The 22539-nt window shown below is 41.1% G+C and overlaps 1 protein-coding gene across 1 annotated transcript in view; it reads left to right on the top strand.

Annotated features, from left to right (window-relative positions):
- Positions 1-22150, top strand: part of LOC109487839 (delta-sarcoglycan-like) — a 31815-nt gene extending 9665 nt beyond the window's left edge. The window contains exons 2-8 of the mRNA XM_019791932.1: positions 9598-9822; positions 10607-10708; positions 18703-18790; positions 20017-20136; positions 20711-20783; positions 21297-21420; positions 21939-22150. Coding sequence (XP_019647491.1) covers positions 9622-9822; positions 10607-10708; positions 18703-18790; positions 20017-20136; positions 20711-20783; positions 21297-21420; positions 21939-22109 — 879 coding nt within the window. The 5' untranslated portion in view covers positions 9598-9621 and the 3' untranslated portion in view covers positions 22110-22150. The remainder of the gene's footprint in view (positions 1-9597; positions 9823-10606; positions 10709-18702; positions 18791-20016; positions 20137-20710; positions 20784-21296; positions 21421-21938) is intronic.
- Positions 22151-22539: the final 389 nt, after the last annotated feature.

The raw sequence follows: 22539 nt of genomic DNA on the forward strand, positions 1-22539 counted from the left end.
TCAATTAACTTTGGAGGGACATAGATATAAATGTTAGAATAGTCCTTGGTTTTAAAAAATACCAAATTAATCCGTCGACATCTGACATCCACGCCGAGAAGTTTGAGCGAGTTGCGAGGCGGGACCAGCGGGTCACCTTTGCCGACGCACGCACACCACTGGGAAGGGTGCGTTGAACGGCGAAAATTAATTTTCAAAATCTTCCGACAAGCCTTCCCTACATTTTTGATCGGTATCCTTTCGATAGCCGCGATTGACATGACTTTAATCCATGTAATTTGGCTGTGTAGTCCAGTTTCGCCGATTCTGGCGAAAATACAAGATTTTGAAGAGGACTGTGGGAGATTTGGGCGAATACATTTATAATAATAGGGATGGATATTATTGGAACGTAAAATTCTGCTGATTCCAATGACCGGCAAATCGCTACGATATGTATGGGACAGACGTTAATCTTGTTTTGAAAGTGTATAAAAACGTTGTAGAGTTGAAGGGATTTTGGAAACATTTTTTACCTAGGCCCTCCCCCAAATTAAAATATTTTTTCCTAGGCCCTCCCCCCGGCTCAAAAATTTTTTCCTAGGCCCTCCCCCCTCAGACGACCGGCCCTCCCCCCCCGGTAAATATCGTACAGTCCCTTAGACTTGAAGATTCAAACCATGTCCCTATAATATGTGTCAGACCAGTTGCCACATGTGTTTTATCTAGGACAGCATGTTTGTTGTCACCATCATCAGGAAGACCCAGTAACCAGTCCTGGGAAGTCTCAGGAGAATAAGAAGTTCCACAGCCAGTCTTGCTGCAGTCCTTCCACAGTTGACCTACTGTCACCCCTTCTAAACAGACACTCTTCTATTCCAGCTGGAGTGATCAACAATCTGTGGCATATACCGGTTCACTGGACTTGGATCCGGACTTGTAAGAATGTTTAGGTTCAAGTCCAAAAAAACCTAAAAGTCAAGAACTGAGTTCGGACTTATTACCATAAAAGACCATTTCACATACCCCTTTTCTTTCCAAACCACCTAAAACCTTCTGTACATTGCAAAATCTTTGCTGCAAAATGAAGAAAACATAGCCATCGGGCATCATCAAGTACCGACCTCCATGTTATGTGACCAAAGTTTCACCCAGACAACATTGCAAGGTTGCCAACATGCAATTTTGTACATGTCATGGGTTTAGGTCCGGATTTACAAGTCCGGAACTGAACCTAAACCTCTGGACTTGAATCCGGACCTGAACCTAAATGTGGGTTTTAGGTATGCAGCACTAGTGGCAACCGAAATAAATACTGGAATTCCTGTGGTTTTTTCAGTACTTTTAGATTCGCGGTTTTCGCTGTCACTTCGCTGTAGGATTCATACTTACAGTTATCAAATTCTAAATTGTTTGTATTGACAGTATATTGCAAAGACCTTCGTAAATAAATAAAAAAGACCTTAATTTTTTTCATGTAAATGACTGAGAAGCACGGTTTTCTCATTCAGGCTAATATTACAACATACTACTTTACAGTGCAGTACCATGCCCATAGCCAGGGAGGGTTCGGAAGAACAAGGCTCAAAGGTCCACATTTTGGTCCACTTTTTATTTAAAGGTCCAAGATTTTTCTTTAAAAGATGGACTAATTTGTGTCACTAGCGAGGCTGGAATCGTAGGAAAACGGCTCACTTTGTCATTAAAAAAAGTTATCTCTGATTTTTCTTTGAAGTCCTCTAAAAAACGCAAAATTTCACAAAAATCTCCAAATTTCCTGGGGAACCATGCCCCCGGACCCCCCTAGGAACCTCAAGCTTACGCACCCCCTGGTCATCTCAAGCAGTGGGAAGAACCCCCCACCCCCCATTCAATTTCCTGGCTATAGGCATGAGTACATTTCAGTTGAAATAGCAATTTGTTTTAATCCTGAAGTCCAACATATCAAATCTGTTTCACATTATCATGGTGAAATACACACACATCTCAGTCTTCAACTTCAAGGTAATGAGTATTGAGTCACATAGCAGCTTGTCACAGTTGACTGCAAACCAGGATAACAGCTTAGGCCACACCAAGTAAATTTTATGGATGACGTCCGCACGCGCATTGATTTTGGCCTGTTCCTAGAAAAAAAAACAAGAAATTCCGCTTCCTGTAACTATGACCAAAGAGTCAAGACAGATCCGCAAATCGTCAGATTGACGTGAAACCCGTAATGCGAAAACAGGACAGGACGACAACTGCTGTTCCACCTGATTTATTGCTGTTTTGATGATGACTTCTTGCTTGTTACACTGTGTCACCTCATTCAATTTGTGTCCTAACATTTGTCATCTCTTACTCTTAGTATTTTTTCTGATCTAGGCCATTTGTTTTTAGGGCCTTTCTTGTTTTTTTTCGCCCTCTCGCATTAGATTTAGGGTCTCCAAAGGACGTCATCCATAAAATTTACTTGGTGTGGCCTTACAGGTACCTTCTTAGCCAGTTCACCACATTTCTGAGGTAAGAGTTACAGAGCTAGGTATGTAAAACTATAACTAGGTTGTTTATTTTGGATACATTCACCCCTGAGACACCATGTGAGAATGGTACATGTATCTACCCCAAGGGGGTCTGCATGCCCTTTTCCATAGAGCGTAGACGGACCGCTCAAATTCAACGTAGAGTGTAATTGGTGCATTTTGCGTAGAGCATAATTCGCATAATTGTAGCTACCCAGAATTTATCGTAAAACATTGGGGAGGCTTCTTGAATTCAGCGTAATACGTACTCTCATGTCCCTAATAAACATACCCCCCGGAATAAACATACCCCCCGGACAAATCGTCAAAGTCTAATAAACATACCCTCCGGAATAAACGTACCCCCCGGAAAATGACCAAATTGACAGGTGAACTGTGTGTCTTTGATACTAAAATGTGCTCTTTATTTCAATACCAATATATTGGCAAATCTTTCACTGTTACATTTAATTAGTGAGTATATATCACTTTAATTAATGAGTATATATATATTGTACTTGTTTTGGGGAAATACAAAATCCGTAGGAGAAGCTATTGCATTTTACACTTCTGAAATGCACTTTGCTAAGCCTACTCCTGCAACTTGAGTTGAAAATCTGACTAACTTAAGAGATAGAAAATCAAGCCCAATTAAGTACAAATATAGGGGTTTAATGAGTATATCTACAACAAAATCCATTTCAACATAATAATTATTTGGTATGGTACATTGTCTAGTCTGGTCAAAGTCTGGAATTCTGAAGAAGAAAAACTTCTGGAGAAAAAAACTTTTGAAGAAAAAAATATTATTCAGCATAAAATTTTGATTGGTTTCCATCTCATTGTTTTTTTAAAAATCGATAATGTGATTGTATCAATTTTAAACGCCCTAAAATTAGCTAAATCGGCGCTTTTACGGTGATTGCGCAATATGGGTGCCCTATGACCTTTGACTTTTTACGGGTCATGCTGCTCAGGCGCTAGGCGCCCTCCCCACGTCGGCCGTCCGTCTTGTGGGCAAATTTCTACTTTTTTAGGGGTTTCGGGACCTAAAAACTAACACCAGAGGGAAAATAAACCACATACTTTTTTTCATGGTAAATATCGCTAAAATGGACCAGGCATTTTTCTGCCGCGTTGCCGATTTTGACAAGGACTTGCGGCCGCCGTGTGCTAAATACGTCGATTAGCTACTCGCCTTCCCCTTCGGTTTTGTGGGCAAATTTTTGCTTTTTCAGACGTTTTGGGACTTATAAATGGACAGCAGGCGAAAATAAATAATATACATTATATTCATGGGAAATGCCGCTATCATGGACCAAATATTTATCTGTGACGTGTTGCCGAATTTTGCGGCCGCCGGCCACTTGCTGATGGTGCGGTACGTACGGACAATTTTTTTCCCAAAAATTAATAAACGTACCGTCCCTAATAAGAATGTACCGGGTGGACGTTCGGGCCGAAAAAAATAAACGTACCGGTACGTTTAATCGGGACATCAGAGTAGCCGGCTCTCAAAATCTAGTGTAGGGCGTTGTCGGGACCCCCCCATGCAGGCCCTCCCCCAAGGTTCACCCATGACCTGGTTCCAATCAGCACAATGTGATTAGTTTAACATCTCCAGCTGATCCCTGCATGTGCCTGACATTCGCCTACTAGTTAATGTTTATTAGCAATTGGTCGAGCACAGTGGGAAAGTCCACAAGCATGTCACGTATGGTTTCTCCCTCTTAATTTTCTTTCCTACTGTACAGCAAGCTTGTCTCTGCCAAGCTGAAGGGACGCCTAACATATGCCTGTAGCTCGTTTATTACAACTAATAAAGCAGTATTAGGCCATACCAATTTAATTTCTTGGTTAACGGATAATGGAGCAGGCAGGCGAAAAAATTTAAAAAAAATAAATAAAAACAGGCCTAACAGTGAATTTTGAACTTGGAGCCATGAAGTCAACACACCAGGCTGGTTCAAAATTTAAACAATGAATTTTGAACTTTTAATGATACCACTGCATTGAAAGATGGAATAACTGTAACAACTAGGATGAAAAGGACTGTTTTCAACTGTTCAGGGCAAAATATGAGCATTTTGCAGTTGACTCTGAATTTTTATTTTTATTTGCATATCAGAAAAAAAGGAAGCGGGCGAATTCGTTAACCAAGAAATTAAATTGGTATGGCCCTAGCCTGAAAAGTGAAAACCAATACCAACCCAAAACCTTTACCAGGTGGTACATAGCAGACTGCTAGTTAGTATGCAAACAGTGACTTCACTGAGAAAGTGATATGGGAACAGTCCTAAGATCTTGCTCGTAAAACTTTCACGAGGAAAAGAAGGAGGGAAGGGTGTTGAAAATCGTTTAAACAGTTGTATGGCATGATCATGACATCATCTCACATTGTTGGATGTCTGGAAAGCTGATCTGTCAATTTTTGACCAGTCACGTAATTTCTAGATACTACACAATTAGTATACGTTACAACTTACAGTTGAATCAGTAAGGTAGTACATTGTATTTTAGACATTTCAACTGGATAAGAATGTAATACTAATAGCCAAACGTTTAAAGTGTTATTTCAACACTCTTTATCAGTGAAATGTTAACCTAGAATTTCAACAATTTCAAAGAAACACAAAACTTAAAAAACGTAACTTAGTGTTATACCAAATAAAGGTACCTTTTTATTATGATAAGTATTAATAAGGCCACACCAATTAAATTTGTTGGTTCTCGGATTCGCCTCTTCATTTTTTTTCTGGTTTGCAAAAAAAAAAAGAGTCTGGTTCTGAATCAACTCAAAACTTTTGTCCCCAACAGTTAAGAAAAGTCCCTTTCTTCCGAGAATCACCAAATTAACTTGGTGTGGCCTAAAAAGGAATTATAAGATTCTACTTTTTTGCAAATGTTTTCCCTATGTACCTCTATTCTATAGCTCCATGTCACAATTCAACTTGATCCATAGTCCTAGCCTCTACCAGGCTTGAGGAGGCGGCTGGAAAGAGTAGAAATCGGCCAAAATAGAGAGATAAGCATGCCAAGGGAGTTTGGCGGTTGAGAGAACAGTTCATTGTTTGTGGGGCGGCGAACTGTTCTCTCAACTCCCTTGGCATGCTTATCTCTCTATTTTGGCCGATTTCTACTCTTTCCAGCCGCCTCCCCAAGCCTGGTAGAGGCTACCATAGTCCCCTACAGGTACCAAGTTCATGACTGGTGCCATATGGAAGAGATTTGTCTTGTTGACAAGGCCGGGGGCTAAAAGATGCCTGCTTCTTCTAGGTCAGGCCAAGGATCTGATTTCTGTGTAGGAGATACTGGCCAGGAATTTTAAACAAACTACTGCAGACTCAGTTGGTCTTTTTAAGTACTGTCTTGTTACTAGTGCTGCGTACCGGTTCACTGGACTTGGATCCGGACTTGTAAGAATGTTTAGGTTCAAGTCCAAAAAAAACTAAAAGTTAAGAACTGAGTCCGGACTTATTACCATTAAAGACCATTTCACATACCCCTTTTCTTCCCAAACCACTTAACACCTTTCACAGATTGCAAAATCTTTGCTGCAAAATGAAGAAAATATTGCCATCGGGCATCGTCAAGTGTCGGATTTCAAGTTAATGGCCAAAGTTTCACCCAGACAACATTGCAAGGTTGCCAACATGCAATTTTGTATATGCCATGGGTTTCGGCCTCGACTTAAAAGTCTGGAACTGAACCTAAACCTCTGGACTTGAATCCGGACCTGAACCTAAATCAGTAAATGTGGGTTTAGGCCTAGGGTACAGACAATTTACTACAAGTTAACTATTATGTTCAAAGTACATAACTTACTGATAAATAAGGCATAGCTGCATTCATGTTTTTACCCAGTATAAAGCCTAACATGTGTACAACTTAATAATTCCACTTTAATACAGGTATTTGCAGGTCTACATTTGATTTTGATCTGTTTGCGATACTTGTATCCCTTTCAACATGGTAAACTAACTACTGTTAAAACCTAGCGGGGTTCTCTGGACTATAATGCGAAGGAAAATCTGTAGATGTGCTGCCTTTTCATCTTTCGACTATGGAAGTTGAATGGCCTTTTGTCAACCTTTTGTTGAGCCATTTTCACAGCCAGTTTTGTGCCTTTTTGAGGAGGTTCCAGCGAAGCAAACTCTCACAGCAGGAGGGCCTAGTTAGAGGAGTGATGTATTCACTAGTTTCAAGTTGAGCAGTGTTTCCATGGATGCACTGTAGTGATTCTGTAGGCATCTCTCCCGCTAAAAAGGTATACAGTACAAGAAAATATGGTCTGGGTGTTGGAAGCTTATGGGGTCATACTGTTACAATGAGTTTGATAAGAGTAGGGTGAGAAAATGTAACAATACGACATTGTATTTCCTGTAAAAGATTCAGTGACTTGTAGTTGGAAAAGGCCAAAAGACTTCTTCCATTGCTATTCTTCTACAGAATTGTGGTATAATAGCACACATGGTAGGAGATATATTCTGGTTTGGCAGTTGCCTTCAGTAACTGTTGCAAGTTTTGCCATTTGTACGTTTTTCCTTGCAAGGGCAGCGATTTGGGGTAAAGGCTCATGAACTTCGTTGAAGTGATTTTTACATCCTGACTGGACACGTCCTAAGTTAACGAGGTTAGTTACAGACACCAGAACTATCTGAAGTGGAATTTTTGCTAAGGCCATTTGTTATTATTTTGGCATTCTTCTAATAAGTATCTATTTCTGAATTTCGGAAAACATGCAAACCCAAAATCCTTGGAGTAACTAGGTCAAGCATCTAGGAGGGCCTGCAGGGGAGGGGGGTAGTGATTATGAATTACGCCGCCTATTACGAATTATGTAAAGCCTCAGAGCTGATTACGACTTTACGATTTGCGGCTAATGTACTATTACAAATTACGTTAATTTTTGTGGAGGCTGCCTACGAATTACGAAGTCTAAAACGGCCTGATTACTCCTACGAAAAAGGGCTTGCAGGCCCTCATCTAGTACTGCTGTCCACTGGAGGAGAAAATGGCTCTGTGGTTTGTAACTGTAGAAGAAGTGACTAGACCAGTAAACACAGGTCGTAACAGTAGAAGAAATGGCTGGACTTGTAAACATTGGTGATAAACTGTTAAGGGTCAACATTTGGTCTGCTAACAAGAGAAAGGAGTGAGTAGGGTGCTGCGAAGGTTCTATTTTATCTTATGTAGTACCTGTATTTCTGTAACAGTGTTAATCTTGAAGTTACACTTTATAGGTAAGTATTACGTGAAGTTTCTTTGACCAAGGACATCATACAATATATTGTATGATGTCCTTGCTTTGACTCAAGATATCTGTCCTATAATTTGGCTTTTCTATACTCGGGTCTCCATAAAGTTGTGCTTTATACATATATGCGTACATTACTCAAGTTAGGTTTATGTTTTTGCATAAAGCATTTAGAAATTTTGATGCATTTTGTATGACAGTTCAGATCAGAAAGTATACATGTACATGTTGCAGTTGGTTTGTTGATGAAGGTTAGACATCCAGGTAATAAGATACGCCAAAAACAGTTACTCAAGCGACTGGATATGATTTTTGAAACAGTCAGACGTTTCAGGTAGCATATCCACTACCTTTCGTCAGTGACACCAGGGTTCTAGGTAGGATTTTATTTTAGCGTAGTGGTACCTGACGCACGTCGTGGGAGCGAAGCGACCGAGAGGGGGGATGGGGCGGAAGGGGGGATGTGCCCCCCTTCCGCGGTGCGGAGCTTTTAAAAATTTAAGCTTAAAAAGCAGCCATTTGAGGGATACCCAAAGGGAAAAAATGTCATTTCTAAGGTATGTACAATGTATCCTTGATTAGTAATTTTTATATTTTTGCAGCTTGGAATCTTCACAAAATACAGAAGATACTCCAAATCAGACACAACCAAGAACAGACTCTGAGATAAATTAAATGTTAAACATAGCATCTGGTGTGCAAAGTTGTAATATTCTACATGCAAAAAAAGTAACTATAAATAATATAAGAAATACGTCTGTTTTGCCTGCTAATAGTGTCTCATTATGAGGCACTTTTAATCTCCTTTGTGCCATTTCTGTTCTGCAAAACTGGGCCGAAATTTGACGTGATTCAACACGTGGCTTTGTTGTTATTGCCAAGCTTTGATGCTGACATGATTACAGGCACACCCAGTATGTCGACATAGATCGCACAGTAGCTAAGAGCATGAAATCGGCATGGCACCAGCACTGACGCATATGTGGCAGGAAAACCCACGTGTGTCACAAAGATCACAAACGCCCGTAAAGAAAAACGGCAAAAATTTGACAAGAGAGCAATAATTTGTATTTACTTGTTTAAACTATGAACGGATCCAAGGGGGTGAACTCCCTTGTTTAGTTTACTAAAGTGGCAAATTTTCAACCAACGCAAGTTTGCCGCTGTGGGCTTTAGAGGCCCCTCCCCTTTTCGGGAGCCGGCTGGAACTGTAAAGCACTTTAATTATTAGGCTGGTGACTAAGTACATTGTAACTCTTTGTATTTTTTTCACCTTGGCAAGATATAGAATTAATGCAATTTAGTGGAAGGTGTTTATGTCCAGAGTTACAAGGAGAGATCTGTTGAACACGGGAGGAAACATATTTGTGCTACATACATCGTGGCGTGGGAATTGTTAAATAGGCCAGCCCATATATGGCGTCCCAGAGGGAAAGCCGACACTATGAAGGGGGCGGAACATCCCTTCTACAGACTGGGCTAGACACCCTGACGCCAGTGTCTGGGCGTCAAGAGACTGCCGCTGTCACTCACAGAAGGGCGGCAACACAAGTTGTAAAGAAGCCAAGGCCCCGCCTAGGCACGCCCCATTCTCCTGGGAGGGCCGCCACGTGCGTTACTTTGCTAAAAAAACATTTTTCACATTTGATCTGGCATTTTTGAACAAAGAAATGCAGTCACAATGCCGCTACGTTGTACTGAAAATTAGCGTAGCGGGGGAAAATTGGCGTAGCGGGTCAAAATTTTAGCGTCGCGGGCCCCGACGCTACTTAGCGCTAGCTAGAACCCTGGACACTGGAAAGTTGTCAGGAAAGTTTGTTTGTATGTTAAAAAAATTTTTACAATGTTGTTATACAGGTAGGTGCTATCGAGCAATAAAACATGGCGAGAGGAGGAGCTGCGAATGCTTCCTACGCCGTGAACGGCACTCCGTCCAGACCGCAGCAGCAGATGTCGTACCGGATCGGTATCTACGGCTGGAGGAAGCGATGCCTGTACCTCTTCATCTTACTTCTCATGGTCCTCATCGTTATAAACCTGGCCCTGACGATATGGATCCTCAAAGTGCTCAACTTCAACATTGTGAGTAACACCATGAAAGTTCATCTGTGTTGGTAGTTACATCTTTGAAGTTAAAACTTTAGATCCAACACAAAAATTCTCTCACTTAGAGCTCAATGTGAGAGAAATTTTTGTGTTGGATCTTAAGTTTTAACTTTAAACATTGTGAGTAACAGTTATTTAAATTAAAGGCATCCAATGCAATTTTAGGGTGACAAAACTGGATTTTCAATCAAAGTCATTGTTCTGTTCATTCTTTTAATGTAGCAAGTTCAACCAACCCCATCCCATAGCATACTGATATCTGTGAAGCGAATATGCAATGTCATTGAATTAAATCAAAAATTATTGTTTTGTATATATGCTGGTTCTAGCAATTTATGGGTGGCACCCAATAAAATGGAATCCTCATATAGTAGCTTGTTCTGGTGCTAAATGGTAGTAATTGTGACGACATCAGACAGATTTCGTCATCCAGAATATTTTTTTGTTTTTCAATACTGTATTTTTGGAACAATTTCATTACCAAGCACGCCTAAAATATTTTCCGTACATGTACACATCAAGATGTTAAATGTATAGTAATGTCAGAAAAATGATAAAATTATTGTTGTAATACTTTTCTTTAGAAATGAAACATAATTAGTTATTGCTGACATTCTAGTTATTCTACAATGTATTTTATACGTTGCACCCAAAAAATTGCACCAGTGCACCTATTCCCAAAAATTAATTTGAGCCCTGCTATTTGAAGGTACAGTATGTTATAAATGACACAACTGATATGTGTACATGTTGACTGTAGGATGGCATGGGAAAGCTCCGTATCCTGGACAGAGGACTCAGGCTAGAGGGAGAGTCCGAGTTCCTTAAACCGCTGTACGCTGCAGAAGTCCGGTCAAGAGTGGTAAGTCTTGGAAGACATGGGGATGACCCTTAGGCCATACCAATTTAATTTCTTGGTTAACGGATTCGCCCGCTTCATTTTTTTTCTGATTTGCAAATAAAAATAAAAATTCAGAATCAACTGCAAAATGCTCATATTTTGCCCTGAACAGTTGAAAACAGTCCTTTTCTTCCTAGTGGTTACAGTTATTCCATCCTTCAATGCAATGGTATCATTAAAAGTTCAAAATTCATTATTTGAATTTTGAACCAGCCTGGTGTGTTGACTTCATGGCTCCTATCGTACCAATTTGGGCCATAATAAGATGCCTAGGCCTGTTTTTGTTTTTTTCGCCCTCCCGCTCCATTATTTTTCTAGAAAAATCCGTTAACCAAGAAATTAAATTGGTGTGGCCTCACTTGTCTAGTGCAGACAATTCTAATGTTAAGAAGATTTGCGGAAAAAAAGGATTTTGAGCCCTGGTGTATGACTAGCCATTCAGAATATGTCTTTCACTTCAGCTTACTGATGCTATATCTTGTATTATCAGAACAGGGCTTACAGTAACGCCTACTATCCTGGCAACTTGAGTCCTCTACTGGCGTCACCCTGCCCCTTATCAACCCTGTCTAACATACTATGTGGCGAAAAAGACAGCCAGACATTACAAAATGCTTGGGCCAGGCTTCTCTCTCACCCCTTTCAAAATAAATGGTGGACCTCATTTGCTTCTGTAAGTTACACAGGCCACGTCTTTGACTAACGCCTATTTTGCTCAGAACAAATTGACATTCAGCGGCTTAAAATTCTTGAAGGCAACTTGGCACATGAACTTGTAAACATGCCACAGTGATGAGTTTGTACTTCAAACCCTCCCTTCAACTGCAACTGTAGAATGTTTGGATAACCCTACAACTAGTCAGAGTATACAGTGAAATTTTATGGAATACTGTGCAAATTAATGAATACAGTGCAATCGTATTAGTATACAGTGCAATTTTACGGAATACAGTGGAAATTTACGGAATGCAGTGCAATCGTATCAGTATACAGTGCAATTTTACGGAATACAGTGCAATCATATTATACTAGTAAAATTGCACTGTATACTAATACGATTGCACTGTATTCCATAAAATTACACTGTATACTAGTAAAATTTCACTGTATTCCGTAAAATTTCACTGTATTCCGTAACATTTCACTGTACACTCTGACACCCCTGAGAACACCACAGCTAGCCTTTTCAGAATTCATCAGAATTTGACCATGATAGAAATAGATACATGTTAAGCTTTTGACCTACATACCTTTGTCTGACATACTTTCCAGACAGTAGAATATAAAAAAAATGTTGTGATTTAGCTGCATTCTTAGCCTGATAACTGAGATGCCAGATTAGTTTAAAAAATTCCAGACTCTAGACATGATTGTAAGACTGACAATAACGCTGTGTGGATGTGTAATTTGAGCCTAAAGAAACCCCTGCATAAGGCTACACCAATTTAATTTCTTGGTTAACGGATTTGCCGCTTCAGTTTTTTCTGATTTGCGAATAAAAATAAAAATTCAGAATCAACTGCAAAATGCTTATATTTTGCCCTGAACGGTTGGAAACAGTCATTTTCTTACTAGTTGTTACAGTTATTCCATCTTTCAATGCAGTGGTATCATTAAAAGTCCAAAATTCATTGTTTAAATTTTGAACCAGCCTGGTGTGTTGACTTCATGGCACCTATCTTACCATTTTTGGCCATAATAGGATGCCTAGGCCTGTTTTTATTTTATTTTTTTTTCGCCCGCCCGCTCCATTATTTTTCTAGAAAAATCCGTTAACCAATTAATTAAATTGGTGTGGCCTAATCCAGACTTTGAACTGCTACAAGTAACAAGTTTACATACGTGCCTTAGAAGGGGGCCTGCATGGGGGGGAGGGGGGGTCCTGACAACGCTCTATGCTAAGTTTTGAAACCCTGCTACGTATTACGCTGAATTCACATTTTATGCCCGCTATGTATTACGATAAATTCTGGGTAGCTACAACACATTACGTACAATTATAACGGTGAATTAGCCTCTTCGGGAAAATGCGCTCTACGTTAAATTAGAGTGGTCTGTCTACGCTCTATGTAGAATTAGAATTGCCGATTACGCTCTATGGAAAAAGGGCATGCGGGCCCTCTTAGGAATGGCATAGACATCAACTAAGGGTTAAGATTTTGCCAGACACTTTATATCTCTACCAGGTCCAGCCTAGCCTGGGTACCATCCGGATTTCGAAAATTTTTCGAGCGTTGCGTAGCGAAAATCCGGATGGTACCCAGGCTAGGTCCAGCCCCTAACTCCCACTCCTGGCACAGGCACAAGTCTCTCCTATTACTGCCACTCACAACTACATGGGGCCCAGCTGTTGGTACTGACATGTAGAACCCTGTGGGGCACGGTAACCTTGACTTCCAACAAACACCACTGTTACAGTCATCATACATGATCAGGACTCAGGACAAGGCTGCTTTCCCAATTTGTTTCAAAGTCTTTTAGCAGCATTGAGGCCACACTGACTTCATTTTATGGATGACATCCTCTGAAGACCCCCAAACTAGGCCAAAAATAAAAATGCTGTTAAACCACAGGAATACAAAGCTGGTATTGTGAATTTGCGGTAGTACATAGCGACGTTTACGACAAGCAGTCACATGCTGGCCATTTGCGGAATTTATAAATCGGCACTGTACGTATGTACTTCACAAGTTCTTGACTTGTGGAGCTTCGGTAGCATGAGTGTCATCCTCCAGAGTTACCGCCGGCCCCCTAGTAGTGTCGCTAGGTACCACATGGACTACCCAGGTCAAGAACCAGGCAAGAGCCTCGGAGGATGCAAATCTTTTTTTTTTTTAGAACAGGCGAAAATCAATGCGCGTGCAGATGTCATATCAGTGTGGCCTTTAGGGACTGTACGATATTTACCGGGGGGGGAGGGCTGGTGCGCTGGAAGTCCGGTCAAAAAATTTTTCCATGGCCCTCCCCCCAATCTCAAAATTTTTCCTTGGCCCTCCCCCCACCTCAAAAATTTTTCCATGGCCCTCCCCCTACAGGTATTACCCGTAAATTCCCGAATAAAGTACGCATCCTGATTAAAGTACGCACCCCCGATTTGTGGCTGGTGGGAGACAAATATTACGTCTGATCATGAAACGTAAAATGGAAAAACTCAAATAAAGTACGCACCCCTTCTACACACGGCCGGTGGCACTGTGGATCTGTATGTATGTCTTAAAGACAGTTCGTTCTAGAAAAAAGCTGGTTAAAAATAGATTTAGGCCGTGTACTACGTGATTGTGTGGTAACTGGTTACAGTATTGTAGCGGGAAATGTTTCGTGTTGGCCTGTTGGGGCTTGTTTTCACCGCCGGCCGCAGCCGATTTGCAAGACGTCATGGAAGGACAAGACGAGTGCGGCGAAACGTTCAATTTTGGATCCCGGAGAGTGTTGGTGATCAGGCAATAGTCAATAAAGATTTGTGAAAAAAAATTCAATAATTCTTTTCTCGCTAACAGGGATAGTTGAATGTTGATGCACAAGTACGTAGCTTTGTTGCTCTTTAGTATACGAAATGCGCCGAACACTTCTTTAATAGCGCCCGCCCATCGACCCATGGGGAGCAACAATCATCGAGGCGGAGAACTGGGCGGGGTTTTACTGCTACTGTGGGTGTAGAAGTGCTACTAAATTTAAAATTTGACACTGAAACTAAAACAACAACAAGTTGAACAACAACAGCGCTACTGGAACCTGCGATTCCGAACAGGAGAGAGTGAAATGTCTGACTGGGCGTTTCAAATAATTTCTCGTAATGTGAGAGATGTTTTTGTCACAAAATCAAACGGATATACACTTCAAACATGCATAAATTTGCACTCCTTAAAACTTATATGTAACGTTACAGTCTGTTCAGAGGAAAAAATACTTCCTTCTCGGGGCCCAAGTTCTGGAAAGCTCAGTCCTCAGCGCTGCCACGACCCTCTCTTCGCAGTTTTTCAGTTGTAGGTGCACATTGGAGAAAGAGTTCGGCGTGAACAAGAGAACAAGCGTAGCGTAGCATGATTCAAAGTTTATTTTATTTACGCCGATCACACTTCAGTACGTGCACGTTGCTTCCCGGTCTAGTTGGGGTACTTCATGCGTTGTCAAGGCAACGGCACGAACACAGGCGCCACGCCTGTCGGCGCGTACAGACTGGACCCGCCCACCGCCGGGCGGTAAGATTTCAGTAAAGACTACATCTTATAACTCCGCCCCTATCATTGTAGTTTGCAACAGCCGGGTAGAAGTACATCTAGCTCGCATTTTCACGTCGTGCGTGGCAGGTATAACCCGCTACAAAATAATTTCCTGTGGCATTTATCAAGATTCAAAAAGATTTCTGATACGAAATACCATGGATAACAATTTCTGTCAACTAAACTGTAACGGCATGGGCATAATCTTTGTTGAATTTTCTGAGTTCAACCCAAGCCGGAAGTGCATTAGAAGTGACCATCAGTCGAGGTACAACTATTACGTTATCATATGTTACGACGATCAAGAACGTTCATGGCTTGCGGACCATTTCAAATATTACTACTCATAAACCCTCTTACAATATTGTATATGTATTTACTTTTTTTTCGGCCGGGGTTCTCCTGAGATCGCCTCCGACTGCAGGCGAACGATCCTGTCGGCATGACAAAGCGCCGGACATCTTTGCCTGTGACCTACATTTTCTTACCGTGTGCTTGACTTGACTTCTTCTTTTACCGGAACTTGGTGTAAATATCGATGATAGTCAGAGGAAATATGTTCATTTATTGAAGTTCAACTTTATTTCCACTCGTCAATATTCTTATCTAAACATGCTATGGACGATCGATGTCGTTCCAAGCTCCCCGTGACGGTGTTCCGCTATATTCCTGGGTCGTCCACGTATTTGTCGGGGGAAAATCTCAAATAAAGTACGCACCCCGACTTTGGTGACGGCCCGAGACACTTTTGGGATTTTGAAAAGTTTAAGAAGTGCGTACTTTAGTCGGGAATTTACGTTAAGTAAAATGGTAAAAACAAATCACGTTTTATAGGACAACAGCACAAAGCAGGCCAGATTTGAGCGTCAGGGCGTCGCCTGCTGTAAAAGAACCGGTGTTTCTTGGTCAATGTGCTAAATATGCTAGGTTTAGACCTTCATGCTTTAGTATTCATTTTTTGTTATTTTTCAATAATCAATGTTCTAGTCAGCCTGATTTTTCCCGTCCGTCATCTCAATTTTGTTTGCCGTAAGTTTGTGTCGAGCGCCGAAGGCGCGAGAGCTCGGGAAAAATGTGTAATAGTTGACCCTCTGAACATTATTTCCTGCATTTTGAGGGACACTTTTCGAGGGATCGTACGACGGATTCGTAAAGAAAATTTTCCATGGCCCTCCCCCCAGCCCCGATTTTTTTTCCATGGCCCTCCCCCATATGCCAAATATTTTTTCCATGGCCCTCCCCCCCCTACGCACCAGCCCTCCCCCACCGGTAAATATCGTACAGTCCCTTACTAGTTCTAGTATGCAGACCTTTTGGAAAACAGACTAGATTTGGATCAATATCCCTAAGGAACAAAGTGTGACCTTTAAGTTTTAAGTTCTTTTAAGGTTGAAAGTATGCCGTATATGCATGTTAAGAATTTTTCCAGTTGTTGCATTCTAGTGGTACAAGGAACAGTTTGGCCTACGAAAAAAAATTGCATGAGGACACTTTTATTTTCAATGTCAATGTTAGAAAACCAAGTGTACAATATTTTATCACTCAGGTGGCAGATCATGGAGTTAGAAAAGGTTAATCAGCTCGAAAAATTCATGTCCCTTGCAGGGATCCACCCCCCCAAAAAAGGCTAGTGTCAGCAGTTTTTTCTAGGGTCCGTCAGGAAACAGGAAACACAACATCTTTTTTCCTAGGCCTTTCCTAGTGTCTGTTCACACACGGAAGACTCCAGAGAGTGTCCCTGGCCTGTAGCCAGGCTATTGAAGGTCAAAGTCAACCATCCTGGTGATAAATACAGGGCCCAAAAGCATTTTGGTATGCTGGACACACTCCAGGTGTGAACACGATACTAGCCGAGATATCATCAAACTACCAAACAAAGATGTTGCTGTTTAGGTTTTTGGTAACATTACATGTTGATAGATGCAAGTTCAACAACTTTTTATCTTGATTTAAAATCTGTGGTTTGGATTGCAGGTAAGGCCACAGCAAGTAATTTTTATGGATGACATCAGCATGTGCGTTAATTTTTGCCTGATTTTGGGGGAAAAAAACAAGAAATTTTGTTGCCCTCTGACAGTGGTCAACGTGCCAAAAATGGGCAAAATGGCATGTCTTGCCATGCCGGAATGTGGATGACAGATAAATATGAAGGGAGGAGATGAGACAAGGCCCTGATTTAATGTTTTGTCTTTTACCTTGATGCAGTGATATACATTGTATTTCATTCATTTTATACGTTCCCACTCATTTTGTAGGATGATAGAAAACTTTCATTTTTCAGAGTTGTTTCATTGACAAATGTATGTTGCAATAGCTGGCAGTAAACGTAAACAATATAGGTATATTATCATTTTCTTGTTTAACGAGGTTTATGATGTCAAAATTTGACAATTTAGGAATCTTGTTTTTTTGGCCCGCCTTGTTTTTTTCGCCCTAATACATTAGATTTGGAGTCTGCGGAGGATGTCATCCATAAAATTTACTTGCTGTGGCCTAAGCCTAGCCAGTCTTTTACCTTGACTTTTCTACTTTTGCCATTGTATGATTAAATAAAACCAGACCCCACTGCGGCAGTAACACTGTTTATATACATACATCATCAACTATCAAATAAGATATTACAAGAGAGTAGATAGAATGTCTGTCTGAATTCTTTTAGTAACCCACAGGTCAAGTTACTCCATTTTACCTGCCACCACTAACATCTGTATTGTATCAAAACATATCATGGTAGTCAGAATGTATGGGGACTTGAGGCAATGGCCAAGTTGATGTTACACAGATACATGTGTATGTAACTCTTATTGTATTACTGTACGGTAAGCTGAAGTGAAAGACACATTCTGAATGGCTGGTCCTACACCAGGGCTCAAAATCCTTTTTTTTCAGCAAATCTTCTTAACATTGGAATTGCCTGCACCAGACAAGTTTTACCTGCACCATTCAGACTTTGAGAAGTCGGGTCATACCTACACTGTTCAGAAACCATTGCCATTATTTCTTTCAAGTTTTATCATTCATAGGTGGTAACAGTCAATGCAGCACATGCACTACCTACATTTGTACATGTATATAAACCTAGTACAAGGACCAGTGCAGATGAGGTGTAGGAAGACATCAGAAGTACCTGCACAGCTCCAATTTTACTTGCACCAACCTGCATATACCCAGTACAAGGACCAGTGCAGGTTAGGTGCAGGTAGACATCAGAAATACCTGCACAGCCCCAATTTTACTTGCACCAACCTGCATATACCCAGTACATGGACCAGTGCAGGTTAGATGCAAGTAGACATCAGAAATACCTGCACAGCTCCAATTTTACCTGCACTAACCTGCATATACCCAGTACATGGACCAGTGTGGGTTAGGTGCAGGTAGACGTCAGAAATGCCTGCACAGCTCCAATTTTACCTGCACTAACCTGCATATACCCAGTACATGGACCAGTGCAGATTAGGTGCAGGTAGACATCAGAAATACCTGCACAGCCTCCATTTTATCTGCACTAACCTGCATATACCCAGTACATGGACCAGTGCAGATTAGGTGCAGGTAGACATCAGAAATACCTGCACAGCCTCCATTTTATCTGCACTAGTATTTCAAGCCTTGTAAAGTCAAAGATGAGTCTGAATCCCTACACGTACAGTGCAATAGTGCATAGTGAGCATAGTTATAGTTGTTGTCAAAAATCAGAAATTCATTGTATACTACCATTTTTTTCCCTCACAGAACCAGCCTCTTGTTCTGGAGTCAGCCAGAAATGTGACCATGAATGCCAGGAACCGGAATGGCAACGTTACTGGGAAACTGGTTATCGGTAAGAAGGACACATACATCTTAACTATAATCTTATTACCTTCGCCAAGAAGGTTATGTTTTCAGTAGCGTCTGTCCGTTTGTCCATCTGTCCATTTGTCCGTCTGTCCGTTTGTGAACAGCATAACTCAAGAAGCTTAATATTGTATTGTCATGAAACTTGGTAGGTGGGTAGGTCTTGAGGAGACCTAGAAATGATTAGATTCTGGGCCCCCTGGCGGCTTTTGTTGGTACTGCAGCATAACTTCCGTTTTTGTATATATTTCGCGATCTGGACATGCAAGGGTCATGAATTTTGGTTGGTAGATAGCTCTTGGGGTAGGGAAGAAGTGACATGAGTTTGGGCCCCCCTAGCATCTTGTTTAGATATTCTGTTAGTGTTATGGCTGTGCATGTTTTATCTAGTAAAGCATGAGTCAGAATTTAACCTTGGTCTTGATGTTTTTTCGCGTGAATGTGTCAAGCATGTATTGCAAGCTTGAAGGTCTAAATGCTTAGACAGTGACATCATAGATATACATTTTTGTACATTGTAAGTCAGTAGCCTTACGGGCGGAGCTTTTAAAAAATTGAGCTAAAAAAGGGGCCATTTGAGGGCTACCCAAAGGGAAAAAATGTTATTTCTAAGGTATGTACAATGTATCTTTGATTGATATTTTTTCACACTTGATCTGGCATTCTTGAACAAAGAAATACAGTCACAATGCCCCTATGCTGTATTGAAAATTTAGCGTAGGGGGTCAAAATTATAGCATAGGGGGGAAAATTTAGCGTAGGGGGTGAAAGTTATAGCGTAGGGGGCCCCTGCGCTACTTCACGCTAACTAGAACCCTGAGTTATGTTTTAACATCAAAAGGAACATTTACAGACAGGATTGTTAGGCCTAGGAAAGAAAATGTTGTGTTTCCTGTTTCCCGACCGACCCTAGAAAACTACCTACCTTGCATAATGGTAGGTAGTTAATGCTTGCACAATGCTTTCAGGGGTTATGCATAATTATGCATAATGCTCAAGGGTTATAATACGTAAAATAATTGAACGAACCCCCAGGGGGTCATGAATAGCTGCTACATATTTCTTACATCATTTTTACCTATGGTTTGCGATATTAGCCCATCTGGGTGTAAGGTTGCTGAGATATGGGAGGTTGTCCGGAATTAAACTGGAAGTCCAGAATTAAACTGGAGGCTGTTCCTGACAGATTTGGTGATGTTTTCTTTTCTCCAGGTGCCAATGACGTGGTTGCCATGAATGACCAGTTCCAGGTGGATGATAACAATGGAAAGATGCTGTTCTACGCTGACACCAATGAAGTGGTGGTTGGAGCAGACAGACTCAGAGTCACAGGTAACTTAACTGGCTGGTTCATACTTAAAATTGCTAATCCTGCCAATCTTCGCCTGATTTTGAAAAAAAAAAAACAAGACATTTTTTTGCCTTCTGACAGTGGTCAATATGCCGAAAATGGGTAAAGAGATCTGTTGCCATGCCGGAAGGTGAATGTCAAATAACTATGAAGAGAGGAGACAAGAAAAGACTCTGATTTAATGTTTTGTTTCATACTTTGATGCATTGATATGTGATGCTGGCTGTGTATATGTGATGTTCCTACTGAATCAAAACCATTTGTACAATGATTGAGTCAAAATTTTAAATTGTGGGAACCTTGTTTTTTTTTGGCCTGCCTTGTTTTTTTCGCCCGCTCGCATTAGATTTGGAATCTGTGGAGGATGTCATCCATACAATTTACTTGTTATGGCCTTATAGAAATGTACATCAAACTAGAATGAAGCTTGAAATGTAAATTAATTTCTGTCTATTGCAGTACTGAACATTGTCCCTTGCCATTGAATATGAAGGCAAAAGCACAGTTTTTGTTGTCAAACAGATTCTTACTATTTTCTGAAATACTTGTTTTTAGGAGAGCAAGGAGCAGTCTTTGCAGGCTCAGTGCAGACCCCGCATGTAAGAGCAGAGCCATTTGAACCCCTCAAGTAAGTACAAACTTATTACATACACAAATGGCTTGGCTGCACTGTAGTGACTGTTGTTCTCTCATACAATGCCTCCTAGTGATGTAATAAAGTACTGCAGCTCCAGGTGCAGGGCTTGAAATACTGGGTGCATGTGCACCTTAGTGCACCCAAAATTGGACATGTGCACCCCATTTTTTTCTATGCACCCAAATATTTTTGTAGGTTTACATATGTAAAGATGTTAAATGTATAGTAGTATACAGCATATTCTTAACGTCTAAGTGTCAGAAAAAATAATTAAATCATTGTACGAGTACTTTTCTTTAGAAATGAAACATAATTAGTTTTTGCTGACATTCTACTTATCTAATATATATGCACCCAGAAAATTTTGAAAATGGGTGCACCAGTGCACCTATTCCCATAAATAAATTTCGAGCCCTGAAGTGTCAGCTATGACAAACACACCTTGACATTTTCCTGAAAATCTAATGCTGCCCATGTTGTTAAACCTTGGGAACTGTCTGCTAGGCTGGAGTCCACCACCAGGTCCCTGTATGTGGAGGCACCAGAAGGAGTGACCATGGAGGCTGAGGGAGGAGGATTCTCTGCAACCTGTCGTACTGACCTCAAACTCACATCCAGCCAGGGAAAGGTACATTTGTACATACTTTTGCCACAGCTTCAAAATAGGCTCTGAAAGTTTCATCCATAGATGATACAATAGAATTTACAGTATTTTCACCTTGGTCCTGATATATAATATGGGTGTTCTGGCCCGTGTGATAACTAGTAGTTCTACGGCCCTGGCTTCCATAGAACGATTCAACGCGTCTTGCCCTAACCATGTGCGCCGCTTTCAAAAATTTGAATACAGAATCCGGATGTTAGAATTGATGTTGTTGCATTTTAGGGCTTAGTGGCACCAACTATTTGCTCATCTTGCATTGAAAGGTGTGTTTTCTTGGGGGGGTATGACATAAATCAAATACAACACGGTGTATTCCGTATCGCCCTCGGTTCTGGCCCTCCTGCGAGTTGGATCGCCCCGACGGCTGCACGGGCCGATACCTCGGGCGATACGGAATACCCTGTGTTGTGTTCTATATGTACATTGTATATACAGTACCAGGTCCCTTCAGATATATATTGCCTCTTTCTCCCCCCTGACAGATTGTGTTGGATGCTGGTAACATCCACCTACAGAACATCCCGGAGAGCAGGCCCGCCGGATCGGGGCGCCGGCTCAACAACGTCTACGAACTCTGCACGTGTCCTGACGGGAAACTGTTCCTCGCCGTGCCGACGTCCGGATGCGAAGTCAACACGGGAATCTGCAGCTAGTGGAGAGAAAAAAAAGCAGAAACGCTTCTCGTTTTATTTACAACATGTATCTAATCTTGAAAGTTCATCTGTGTTGGTAGAAATCATTATGAAGCAAGTTTAAACTGTAATATCCAAAACAAACAAATTGGACTCACCCAAATTTTCGACTGTACCACTCCAGTCTTTGTCAAGGAATGAGCAATCCACTGCTTCCGTGACGTCACAGACTTTCTGCAACCTACAATGTATGATCCACTGCTCACGGAGTCACGTGTGTTATCTGCATGACGTCACGGAAGTGGTGGATTGTTGACAAAGACTGGAGTTGTACAGTCAAAAATTTGGGTGAGTCCAATTTGTTGTGTTGCATATTACAGTTTAAACTTGCTTCATAACATGTATCTACTTTGCAACAAGTTAAAATGATTTTAACTTTAAACTTTCTATA

The sequence above is a fragment of the Branchiostoma belcheri genome, unplaced genomic scaffold, assembly GCF_001625305.1.
Source record: "Branchiostoma belcheri isolate BF01 breed outbred unplaced genomic scaffold, Haploidv18h27 scaffold9, whole genome shotgun sequence".
NCBI lineage: Eukaryota > Metazoa > Chordata > Leptocardii > Amphioxiformes > Branchiostomatidae > Branchiostoma > Branchiostoma belcheri.